Raw genomic sequence first — 12,946 nt, 5'->3', positions numbered from 1 at the left:
TAATATTATCCTAGAACAGTTTTTCGGTTTACAAAACCAAAAATATTAAAAAATAGTATAACTAATAATTAATATCTTGCACTTACACCATGATTTATTTGTTTCCAGGGAATGATCTACATACACAATTCTCAGCTGGTCTATCATGGCAATCTTAAGTCCTCGAATTGTGTGGTCACCTCGCGCTGGATGCTCCAGGTGACAGATTTCGGATTACACGAGTTGCGCCAGTGTGCCGAGAACGAGTCCATCGGGGAGCATCAGCATTATCGAAGTACGATTTCAATAGACTCTTCTCTTAAAGTCTTCAAATGCTAATCAATTATTCTCGATTTGTAGATCAACTTTGGCGTGCTCCTGAGCTGCTTCGGAATCATATCCATGGCAGCCAGAAGGGCGATGTCTACGCCTTCGCCATCATCATGTACGAGATATTTAGTCGTAAGGGTCCATTCGGACAAATAAACTTTGAACCAAAGGAAATCGTGGACTACGTCAAGAAGCTACCGCTCCAGGGTGAGGACCCGTTTCGGCCGGAAGTGGAGTCCATAATAGAGGCCGAGTCCTGCCCGGATTACGTGCTGGCCTGCATCAGGGACTGCTGGGCCGAAGATCCCGAAGAGCGTCCCGAATTCAGTGTCATACGGTAAGGGCTTTTTATTTTTAGCGTTTAAAGTTAAAAAGGAAAATTAACGTTTTTTATTCGTATTTCCGTTTAGCAACCGCTTAAAAAAGATGCGCGGTGGTAAGACCAAAAACATCATGGACCAAATGATGGAAATGATGGAGAAGTATGCCAACAATTTGGAGGACATTGTCACCGAGCGCACGCGTCTCCTGTGCGAGGAGAAGATAAAGACGGAGGATCTGCTGCATCGCATGCTTCCGCAGTCGGTGGCCGAGAAATTGACCATGGGGCAGGGCGTTGAGCCGGTATCCTATGATTTGGTAAGTCAAACGCCAAGGGCAAAGGGTTATGTAGCAGGGCAAACAAACTTACCGATCTATTTAAACAATCATTTTAAATATATCGTAAGCAGCTGAACAAATGGATTTTTACAAATATTGTAGTTCATTTGGCTAAATCCTCTGAGGAACTACCTTCCTAACATCAAGTAGCAATTACAACAAATCTAAAATTCTTAAAAATGATTCATAATTTAAAGAAAATACTTCTAAGTTATGACTTACTGAACTCCGCTTTATTTTTCCAGGTCACCATATATTTTAGTGACATTGTTGGTTTTACTGCAATGTCGGCGGAGAGCACACCGCTGCAGGTGGTGAACTTTTTGAATGATCTCTACACAGTGTTCGATCGCATCATACGCGGCTATGATGTTTACAAAGTAGAAACAATTGGAGATGCGTACATGGTGGTAAGTACAATAAATAGGTCGAACTAGAAGAGCAAAAAAGAGATTGTTAATTCGTACTTTACACACAATTCTAGGTTTCGGGTCTGCCAATTAAGAACGGTGATCGACACGCGGGCGAGATAGCTTCGATGGCCCTGGAGCTGCTCCACGCCGTGAAACAGCATCGCATAGCACATCGGCCAAATGAAACGCTGAAGCTGCGCATAGGGATGCACACGGGTCCGGTGGTGGCAGGCGTGGTTGGCCTCACGATGCCGAGGTACTGCCTCTTTGGGGACACCGTGAACACAGCATCTCGAATGGAGAGCAACGGCGAGGCGCTGAAGATTCACATTTCGAACAAGTGCAAGCTGGCGCTGGACAAACTTGGTGGTGGCTACATAACCGAGAAACGTGGCCTAGTCAATATGAAGGGCAAGGGTGAGGTGGTCACATGGTGGCTCACCGGAGCCAACGAGAATGCGATACAAAAGAAGCTGGTGGACATGATGGACATGCCGCCGCCGCTCTTCAGTCGACCGCGAAAGAGTCCCAAACTGAATCCGGACTCCCGGCAACCGAGCATCCAAGCCATGCACTTCTGCGGCACCGGATCAAGGCGCCAGAGCACTGTACCCAGGCCGGTGGACGGCGAGTCCACGTATAGTCTCCAGGGATCCGTAAGGGAATCACCGCGCATGGTCAGCAAACGAGATCGGGTTGGGGAGCGACCCTCTATCAATGGTCTGGGCGCCGCGCTCCTTGTGGGCGGAGCTCTTCTCGAATCCGCACAGGATTCGCTCAGCACGCTGAATCATTCCGAAACAAACGAAACGAACTGTGATATGGATGGGGGATCGGGAGGTGTGTCAGGATCGGGATCTGGACTAGTGCGCCAGCCCAATGCGCTGCACAAGCCGTTGGCCATGGTGCGGCCCCATAGGATCATCAGTGCTGCCCAGTTGCCCCAACTGGGAGATATCGAGGATGACTCCGCGGACATGCTGCTGCGGGAGTCTCGCTCCCTGGACCCCATGCCCATGCAGCAACTGCGCAAACGGCACGACAGGGTCAAGCTGCCGCCCTCCAAGTTGTCCAAGAACAATTCGCGATCGTTGGACACCGGGGTCTCCCTGATCAGTGGGAATCCCAACGGCGAGGTGGAGTCAGGTCATCTGGATATGGATGACGAGATGTCCGTCAATCCGGTAGATGCCACCGATGGCTACGATGATGAGCTGGGCTTGCTGATGCGCCACGACAACGGACAGCTGCCCGCCCTCCGCTATTCAGGCAGTTTTCCCAATGCCCAGATCAGCATTGTTCCTACAGGAGGAGGAGTAGGAGGAGTGCGAGGCGGAGGCGGCAGCAACTGTGCGAAGCATCTAAACAACAACTGCAACGGCGGAGTGAACATCGAGGATGATCTTGAGTCGCCCCTGCTGCAACGTCAGGCATCGCTGTCGGTTCCGCCGGAGGAGATGCTGGCGCACAACAAACGCTGGCATTCGCTAGAGCACATGGACGGACCCGGTGGCCATGGTGGAAACAGCGTGAGCTATGCCGCCGATATAGATAACCGCCAGCCCGGAGGCCTGGACTTCCTCGGCAACTCCTCCAACCAGCATAGAGCCAGACCGGTTGGTGGGAGCAAGCTGACCAACTGGATGTCCAACATCTTCAAGGGGAACGGCGTGCGCGGCGAGGCTAGGCGAATTCTGCCCAGAGACGTGCATGGAGCACGAACTGGATTCACGGACATGGCGGCGTCGGCGGCAGCCCGGGATCGAGAAAGTATAGTGTAGGGATAACGAGGAGGCAGAGTAGAAACTAAGAAAGGAGGAGCAGAATGACCAGGATGAGCTGGATGAGCCGAACGAGAGAGGTGGAAAGTTACTCAGGAACCGTGTCGAGCAGGAAACGATCGTCTTTTGGCTTATTTCTTTGTTTTATGTATTGTAGTTGGTATTAATCGAACGATTTGTGTGTCTGTGTTGGAGGTCCTTCACCTATAAACATATGCCAGCCTGTTCTTAAATATTTGATCGCCTTGGCATTTCAGGATTTCAAATGTCCCTTGGGATTCTAAACTATTTTTATTCGATTTCAAAAGGAATCCTGCGATCCCCAAGTAGAAGCGAGCAGAAGCTGAAGCGGAAATCATACATACGTAGCATATATTTGATAACTCTACATACATACATTTTAGAGAAGCCGAAAAAACCGTCTAGTCACAAGGTCTTCAGACTAGTTATTGTTTTACATAAAATACACACCCACACATCTTAATGTACGTTTGTAAATGTAACACATACACACACGACCACACACATATTTATACGACGATGGAGAATCAAAAACAAATATTTTATGTAAATGTAATCGAAATTTTTTGCTTTCTATACCACGTGCGCTGCAGCAAACAAATTATGCTTAAAAGAGAAACTAGTTAATTTATATATCCCGAAAACAAAAAGAGAGTGGAAAATGTAATGTATCAATGTGTTTTGCTAGTACGTAGTTAAGTGCGTGTGATTGTACGTAATGTTTAAGTCTCTACAACTAAAAGAATAATTTTAATTAATTGAATAATGGAATTGTGAGCAAAGAAGTGCGAGAAAGGCGCCCGATTCGTGGTGTTTTAGCTGTATGTATGTATGTATATTTTTAAAAGAAAATTTGTTAAATTTGCCATATATAAATACAAACATGAAACTATTAAAAGCTCGTTGTTTCACTTGGCTAGGATAATGCAGGTTCTCAGTAGTGGGTACAGGGAGCATTTTGGGACTTCCATGAGGATCGAATTTCAAATATAGAGCCTGCCAAATGTGTTAATTTGTTTTATACGTTTTGAAATTACTTTTTTTGTGACCGTTCTTACATATTTTTAATAAAAACAAGGAAGAACGCTATAGTCGAGTACCTCGACTATCAGATACCCGTTACTCAGCTAAAGGGACCAAAGGGAAATGGAGATATGCAAGCAGCAAAGCGAGATTAAAATGCGCCACCTACCGGCGGTAGACAGATTTAAGCGTTTTGGGCGTTAGAGTGGGCGTGCCAAATTTTTTTGGATCAATCGATAGGTATTGACGGGACCAATACATTTCAGTTAACATTTTTGAAAAGAAACTTGCGCTGCGTAAGAAGCTCAGGAATCTGCACGCCAAATCTTAATAGCCTAGCTCTTATAGTTTCCGAGATCACAGCGTTCATCCGGACAGACGGACATGACTAGATCGACTCGGCTAGTGATCCTGATCAAGAATATATATACTTTATGGAGTCGGAAACGCTTCCTTCTGCCTGTTACATACTTTCCGACGAATCTAGTATCCCCTTTTACTCTACGTACGGGTATAAAAATTGTAATTCATGTTTATTGTAGTAAGTATGTAACGAACTGTATTCTTGTATCGTCATTAGCCACTTGTTCCTGCAAAGTAGATTTCCGGGCAGTGGGAACACTGAAAAGATCCTTTTCCATCATCCGTTAGCATGTGTCGCCTAAGGTTTTGATGATAACGGTCGTTTTCTCGAAAATTAACCTGAAGATTTGAGTATTGGGCATATGTGCTTAAGCAAAGTGAACACTTAAATGGGCCTTCTTCTGTGTGGAACTGCAAGTGTGTCTAAAGACGTGAATCATTGATAAAAGTTGTTGGGAAATGGGAACACTTGAAAGTTCGCACGTAAGTTTGCAAGGGTTTATCCATATTTTGCTTAGTTGGGAAACTTTTTGAGCATTGGAAACACTTGAACGTCCTTTTACCTGTGTGCGCTAGCAAATGTCATGTTAAGAAATGTAAAAGACATTTTATTTTCGAGCAGTGGGAACACCTAATGGTTCCCTTTTTTGTGGACTCAAAAGTGATTTTCCAGCTTTGATTTAGTAGAATAGGTCTTCGAGCATTTCGAACAATTAATCCGACGATCATCGTAGAATTTGTCATTAGTTTTTGGTTCATGTTTTTTGTCGTTGTCACAATCATCTCCGTCGAAATCATCAGCCATTCATCTTCACTACCCTCGATCGCCACATCAGATTCGCTTTGATCTGGTCCACAGGTGTTTCTGGGACATGGTCTATTTGATTTGATTTTCTTCGGTTGTCTCTTCTTCGAAACAATTGGAGTCTTAACAATATTTTCAAAGTTTTTCAAGCAAAGACGACACATTAACGACTCCATAGTTCTGAAATAAATTAGCCATAATACAAAACAAATTAATTTAGTTACGGTTGTACAGAAGAAAATGACCTTAGGCATAATATTCGCAAGCCGGAGTTGGTTTGTTAATTATTATTTGCAAGGTTAGGTGTATTCCAGAAACTAATAAAGAACTGATTTCCGCTATGGCGATCTATAAGTAATTAAATTTGACGGTCAATTAAAAAAGCGAAGAAGTTGATAATTATGTGTTTTTAAGACATTAAAACATATTTAACCACCGATGTAAAAATAAAGTATTTGATCAAAGCTAAAAGTGCGTATAACAAATAAACTTTGGAGCCAATGCGTTAACCCTAAATCGCCAATTTTTAGCAAAATTATTTTCGATTTGCTTTATATGCTTCAATGTCATTTAATGGATAGGCAGTTAAGAGTAGGACCTCAATAATGTATGTATAATATGAATCGGCATAGTATACACACAGCTGAATAGCATCCCAAAGTAATTGTTGTAAAAAAGTAATCTAATAGAGACCGCCCCATTTAACAACGGTTTTTCTTAAAAATCAAATGATTTCGTTACAAGACCTGGAAGAAGGGAAATACGGTTGATGTGACATTTGCTGTGTGAACAGGCCTTTGACAGAGAAGGTAATCGATGTTTGCAGAAAAATATCGATGCCGAGACTTACGTTTTGTTACGTTTACTTACGTTTGTTAAAACGAAACCCCCACCTCCCACCTCTATTGAAAACAAAGCAATTCTCTTGGTCGACCAGAATTTAATTTAATTTCGCTGGCAAAAGTCGCGCCTTAGTTGCCAAATAACTACATATTTACCTCCCCTCCCCCGATTGCTTGTTGGCCTGTGCAGATTCTTCTTTTGCATGTCGACCGGACGGGCAAAGGAAAGATAGCACGGAGAACAACAACGCAGGTGAATTGACCTCGCGACGAAGGAGGAGCACATCGAGATGCAGAGCTACGGCTCCGGAGCCCCGGCAGCTCCGGCCGTGAAGCGCCGTACGGACAGCTACGAGGCTGCTCAGCAGCAGCAACAGTCTCCGGAGAGCGAGGAGGAGTACGTGAACACCAGGATCCTGCGTCGCCAGGTGCAGATGCAGTCCACTCCCGTGGCACCCGTGGTGCCTATGCCCGTTTCCGGTGGCAGTGGCTCTGCTCCGGCGTCTGTGGACGGGCGTGAGGAGCAGCCCGAGTTTCCCGGATCCTCGGCCGCATCTTACCAGGAGGAGAGAATGCGACGGAAACTGCAGTTCTTCTTCATGAATCCCATCGAGAAGTGGCAGGCCAAGCGCAAGTTTCCCTACAAGTTCGTCGTGCAGGTGAGTTCACATCCGGGTTCTCTTGCGATTCACATCTGGATATCAAGCCGTTTAATTAATGTCGCATGATACGCGGGGTTTGGGGGCGGAACTCGGGTGACACATCCGAACCACTTATTTAGGCATTTTGCTTAACTTACAGACGCTTTTAATCAACCTTCTCCAAGCTTAATTGTTTGCCTAGTTTTTGAGAATGTAATGTAGGTATAGTCAGCACACTGTTGCTTGCATTGTTAAGCCCCCTCTGTTCTTATCGATGCCTTATCTTGGAGGTTCAACTATAGTTAGAACAATACGTAGTAAACTGAAGGAAATTTCACGTATTTTATAACCAGAAACGGCGTGTAGGCGCACTCGTACAAATGTTAAAAGTTATTCAATTTCAGATAAATGTTTTATTAAAAGGTGGTTTTTTTAAAGTCCGAAGTTCCATGTGAATTTTTTATATGACTAAACCGCAATTGATAAAAAAAAGTTCCCACTACTTGCCATGATTGGTCTAAAACAAATCAGATTTAGCTGCAGATACCCAATAAATATAGTCTGACGCATGCCCTAGCAAAATTTGACATTTATTTATAGATAAGCTTTCTAGATCACTGAACTGTCTGAGAGTCAGACGCTTGGGGAAAAAGCAGATAGGAACAAAACAATTTGTATTCTAAACTAAGTTTAATGAATGAATAAAAATATGTTATAAAAAGTTAGATGAACACATTGAAATAAGTCAATACATTTCACCTCCTAACATTTTCAGATTGTAAAAATCTTTCTGGTGACGATGCAACTGTGCCTTTTTGCCCACTCGAGGTATAACCACATCAACTACACGGGTGATAACCGATTTGCCTTCTCGCATCTCTTCCTGCGGGGCTGGGACTCTTCTCGGGAGGTGGAGAGTTATCCGCCTGCGGTGGGTCCCTTTGCGCTTTACCTAAAATCAGAGTTTTTCGACACTGTACAGTATGCCGTCGATGGCTATGCCAATGTGAGCCGATCGATTGGACCTTACGACTACCCCACGCCCAACAACACTATGCCGCCGCTGAAGCTGTGCCTGCAGAATTACAGAGAAGGCACCATTTTCGGCTTTAACGAGTCCTACATATTCGATCCACACGTCGACGAGGTGTGCGTGAGCCTACCACCAAACGTGACAACCATTGGGGTAGAGAATTACCTCAAACAGCGCGATGTCGAGGTCAATTTCGCATCACTAGTCTCCGCGCAGCTGACATTTAAGATTAAGACGGTGAATTTCAAGGCCAACGGTGGCCCGCTTTCTGCCCCCGATTGTTTTCGTTTTGACATTTCCATAATGTTTAACAACCGAGACCACGACGGGCAGATGCTGCTCTCACTGGACGCTGAGGCGACGCGACTAAAGTGCCACGGGGCCACAGACTTTATATCGGAGGCCAATTTCGATTCCATGCTGCGGAGCGTACTCAATATATTCGTACTTCTAACCTGCGCATTATCGTTTGCTCTATGCACAAGAGCATTGTGGAGAGCTTACCTTCTGAGATGTACAACTGTCAACTTTTTCCGATCGCATTTTGGCAAGGAGCTGAGCTTCGATGGCCGCCTGGAGTTTGTTAACTTTTGGTGAGTCTTTGACTTGGTGTTTTATACAACCGCCTTGGAATTAAATGTAATGTATATTTTTTACAGGTACATCATGATAATATTTAATGACGTCCTTTTAATCATTGGATCAGCTCTGAAAGAGCAAATCGAGGGAAGGTACATGGTCGTGGACCAATGGGATACATGTTCGCTTTTCCTGGGAATCGGCAACCTGCTTGTATGGTTTGGGGTGCTGCGTTACCTCGGCTTCTTCAAAACCTACAACGTTGTGATACTGACGCTGAAGAAGGCGGCGCCGAAGATTCTACGCTTCCTCATCGCCGCCTTGTTGATCTATGCGGGGTTCGTCTTCTGCGGCTGGTTGATTCTGGGACCCTACCACATGAAGTTCCGATCGCTGGCTACCACATCGGAGTGTTTGTTTGCGCTGATCAACGGTGATGATATGTTCGCCACGTTCGCCACGCTTTCGAGCAAGGCCACCTGGCTGTGGTGGTTCTGCCAGATCTACTTGTACTCGTTCATATCTTTGTACATTTATGTAGTCCTGTCGCTATTCATTGCAGTCATCATGGATGCCTACGATACAATTAAAGCGTATTACAAAGATGGTTTTCCCACCACCGATCTCAAGGCATTTGTCGGAACCCGCACTGCAGAGGATATCAGTTCCGGTGTCTTTATGACCGATCTGGACGACTTTGACCAGACAAACTTCCTGGATGTGGTGAAGAGCATTTGCTGCTGCGGACGTTGCGGACGTGAGCAGGAGCCCGTGCAGGCCAACAGTGGTTACACCAGCCTGTCTAGTATTATGAAGTAACTGGGTGCGTAGTACCGAGCCCCAGATCTTCATTCTGTTTTGTTTTGTCAGCTTTATGTGTGTAGTCGAACTTGTTGTTAGCTTTTTGTATTAGTTTGTTAGTTTGCCAAAGCACTTGAACAGAGATAAGAGTAACCACAACGTACGTACCTATGAGAAATTCCAAAAGCAGCTGCTCTATTCACAAACATTAGGTATGTTCCGATTTTCACTTTAGAAGATTTGGTTTGAATCCGATATGCAGAAATATATATCTTGACTGAAAACCATTTCCTTAATATTGAAGTCAATAATTGTATATACCAAAAAGACAACAAATTTCAAATTGTATTACAATTAATTGCCATTTCTGCAAAAGTAAATTTTAGTGTGAGAATGCTCCACCAGCTATGCTGTACTTTGCAAAATGCAAAAAACGTAAAATTGCTTTTGTAACGAGAGATATTAAGTGTGTGATATAAGGTGGAACTAAGATCAGAGAACAATAGAAATTATAAGGGAGCTATTTTGTTAGGAATATCGACATGGGTTTGATCAAGATCTTCCATGAGAACAAATGCATCCGAAACGAGTTTACGTACCAATCTAAAAGTCACAGCAAATAAATGTACAAAATTACACGGGTCGATAAAAAATAAAAAACCCGGCAGTCTAAGAGAAGAGTAATTTTAGAAAGTTTTTGTTTTTCGTAATGGAAAACCCAATTTTTGTCGACTTGTGTTATTTTGGCAGAAGCCTTAGTTAAGAATACATTAGTTATAATTATTTTATGTGTACAAGGAAAACTTTGTATAAATAACCAAAAATTAAAAAAACCAATAAACTGTTTACATAACTACAATTTTGACTGTATAATTATTGAAGCTTACAAACCAAATGTAAGAAAAAATGTACTAACGCAACGTAAGGTCCATTATTCACATTTTTGGTTTCGGAAAAAGTGCATCACAAATAATCAGTGTTCAAAAAGTTGTGGGGAAATAAAATAATCAAAAATGAAGTCATGAAATTGTTGTTTTAGAAAAAACACAATATAGATGTTTGACTCTGGGCCGATTTTAAAATGTCTAAGTAACTATTGTTTTAGAACAAAGTCGCTGTTTCGGAAAAATGTAGTTTCTCAATGCCTTGCTAAGATCACTGTGGACGGCAGTCCGCGTAGTGACGAGGCGCACCAATAGAAAGTGCGAAGGCGACTACTATATATACACGAAGAAATGAAAATCCACTCTGATTGTCCGAATGCACCTAAAAGGAGCGCATACCAAGACTTAAAAAAACCAATTGGTTTGTGAGAAAGATCTGTTGGGGCCGTTGGAGATAAATCAGCAAGTTCCTTAGTCTAGTTGTATTCTCACGTAAAATACACGTCAAATGACATCTCATTTGTTAAAATCGGATTCTCCGTTAAAAGTAAAACGCAAAATAAGGTTTTGAGGGATTTTTCAAAACGAAAAGTTTATTGTGTTTGCCAGTTTGTAACAAAACGTTATTTTAGGGTCCTGAAAATTTAAGATGATGTAAAGCAGCTTAACATAAGAAGAAAGAAGAATTTGGAAAAACTCGCTTGTTTGGCGAGAAAACAGCTATAAATAGCTAAACTTCGTACGCCCGTATTTTGTGAATTTCTAAAGCTACAAGCTTGTTCAATATGTCGTTGGATAGGTGTATTGAAATACTTTGTGCGCCTTCCTAACATAATTTGTGTAGATACCGTCGTTTAAAAATGATGAACAAACTTTTTTTATTTAGAGTATTTTGTTTATTTTTACTTCTTAAAAACGTTTTCGTTTAAAAGTTTAAGAAACAAAAGTTCTTATATCATCTTTTGTGAAGAAAATGTGTTATACAATCTACTATTTAATATGCCTATGTTAATGTTATATGTAATATGTTTTAAAGTGTATTTGTGTAGTAGATCCCAGAATACATTTTCGTCGCAAAAGTTGATATCAGAACTTTTGTTTGTTGAAGGTGCAATCGTCACTAGATTTTAACCGCGTTAGGAGGTGTTTTTGTTTGACTTATCTGACTGAAGTTACGTAGAGGCAATATTTTTACTAAAACGTTTATTTTCGACATTGGTTAAAATTGTCCAAAAGTGATGTCCTACTATCTACGCCTTGTTTCGCTACCATAGAAATTTAATTCAATGTAAACAGTCCTTGTACGTCATCTTAGATATTTTTCCCAAAAAAACAGTATTGCTTAGAATTACGCAAGATTTGATTAAATTTGCTAATTTGGCCTTAAGACACAAAAATGTCAAAAAAATGAGTGTTCCTGAAGCTTAAATCTTTAGCTGAAGCGAAAGCGACTATTTTATTGTATTTACTAATTTACTTGGTTTTATTTAAAATTTATAATCAGAAAAAGGGCTAGTTTGAAAACTGGGGTTGCCTTGTTGATATGGAACGTCCCATTTGTAAAGGGAATTTTTGTACGCGTAAGAAAATGTGTCACGTTCGACATGTCACGTAACGACACCCCGTTTCATTTGAGTAAACTTTGTGGAAATTTGATGGCGCTTTTATGTGTATGGTATGATTATGTAACTTTTTAAAGGATACGTCTTAAACCCCACAGAGTATATATGTATATCCTTGATCGGCACCATCGGGATGTGGAGATAGCCATGTTAGTATGTCCGCTTCTACGCAAAACTAGTCTCAGTATTAATGTTTTCTGTGTGAAACTTTCTCAAAAAGTGTATTTTTAGTGGGTAGTAAGAAGTACCCGAGGAACGTGATGTCGGATATCTAATTTGTAGATTTCTATATATTACATCTTAAAATCGGACTTAGTTAATCTAAGAAAAAATCCTTGAAATCCTTGGTAAAGTATTTTGGTTCTGATAAAGTGTTATGCAGCAAAGAAATCGGTTCCGGAAGCTAAACATAAACCTTTAGTATTGGGTTGGTAAATAAAAAAAAAGTAATGTTCAATCTAACCAATTACTCAATGAAAGGATTGCATTGCGCTTGGCTTGGGATCGATGTAATAGGAAAGCTAAAAATGTACCTACAAAAGGGAAGGGAACAAGTGGTTCCCCAGTAATTGGAAATTTACGAATTTACCCGATCGTTAATTTTTGCGGTTTTAAGCATGAATTTCATTGAATATTTTGCAAGAATTCGCTGAAACGAGATGATAATATTTTAATGAAATGGAAAACAGGTTCTCCGATTGACGTAAATTTCATCAGGCAGATGTTATGCGTATGCGTTGAAGCGGAAACCGTCCAAGCCAAAGACTTATTTTACTTAATCTTAATTGGAAATTCAAGCCGAGAGGCAGGCCAGAAGCGGTCGCAGTTGGAAGTCCGGCAGTCCGGCAGTCCGGCAGTCAGCCTTACTCCTCTATGCAAATGTCAAGAGTGGCAGAAATAGACAATGACAATTCGGAAAGGTCTCTCGCCGAACGGCAAAACACTTTGGCACACTTTAAAGTTGAAGCCACCAGTCAGCGGACAAAAAAGCAGAAAAAACGCTCAAGTTGGTGGCAGTTCGTCACGCCTTAAGACGCCTCTCTGTCAGTTAGCAGTCGTCGAGCCACGACGTATCACTCTGGGGGCCATAAATGGCTTTAATTTGGCTTTAAAATGATCAAGGTCGCTGCGGAGAAAAATAACAGCTTTTAAATCGGAACGACCAGACG

The 12,946-nt window shown here is 42.2% G+C and overlaps 2 protein-coding genes across 7 annotated transcripts in view; both read left to right on the top strand.

Annotated features, from left to right (window-relative positions):
• Nucleotides 1-4,082, top strand: part of LOC108011050 (receptor-type guanylate cyclase Gyc76C) — a 44,674-nt gene extending 40,592 nt beyond the window's left edge. For all 6 annotated transcript variants that reach the window (XM_036814812.3, XM_036814815.3, XM_036814813.3 and 3 more), the window contains 5 exons: nucleotides 109-274; nucleotides 340-646; nucleotides 720-948; nucleotides 1,215-1,379; nucleotides 1,454-4,082. In XM_036814812.3, coding sequence (XP_036670707.2) covers nucleotides 109-274; nucleotides 340-646; nucleotides 720-948; nucleotides 1,215-1,379; nucleotides 1,454-3,163 — 2,577 coding nt within the window. In that variant the 3' untranslated portion in view covers nucleotides 3,164-4,082. The remainder of the gene's footprint in view (nucleotides 1-108; nucleotides 275-339; nucleotides 647-719; nucleotides 949-1,214; nucleotides 1,380-1,453) is intronic.
• A 2,192-nt stretch (nucleotides 4,083-6,274) lies between these two features.
• On the top strand, nucleotides 6,275-10,130 carry Trpml (Transient receptor potential cation channel, mucolipin). The gene is made up of 3 exons (XM_017080050.4): nucleotides 6,275-6,876; nucleotides 7,634-8,484; nucleotides 8,551-10,130. Exons 1-3 carry the CDS (start codon nucleotides 6,508-6,510, stop codon nucleotides 9,287-9,289), a joined length of 1,959 nt encoding a protein of 652 aa, XP_016935539.3. The 5' UTR covers nucleotides 6,275-6,507; the 3' UTR covers nucleotides 9,290-10,130.
• Nucleotides 10,131-12,946: the final 2,816 nt, after the last annotated feature.

The sequence above is a fragment of the Drosophila suzukii genome, chromosome 3, assembly GCF_043229965.1.
Source record: "Drosophila suzukii chromosome 3, CBGP_Dsuzu_IsoJpt1.0, whole genome shotgun sequence".
NCBI classification, from domain to species: domain Eukaryota; kingdom Metazoa; phylum Arthropoda; class Insecta; order Diptera; family Drosophilidae; genus Drosophila; species Drosophila suzukii.
The sequence above is the reverse complement of the archived record's forward strand: the minus strand, read 5'-3'. Positions and strand labels throughout refer to the sequence as shown.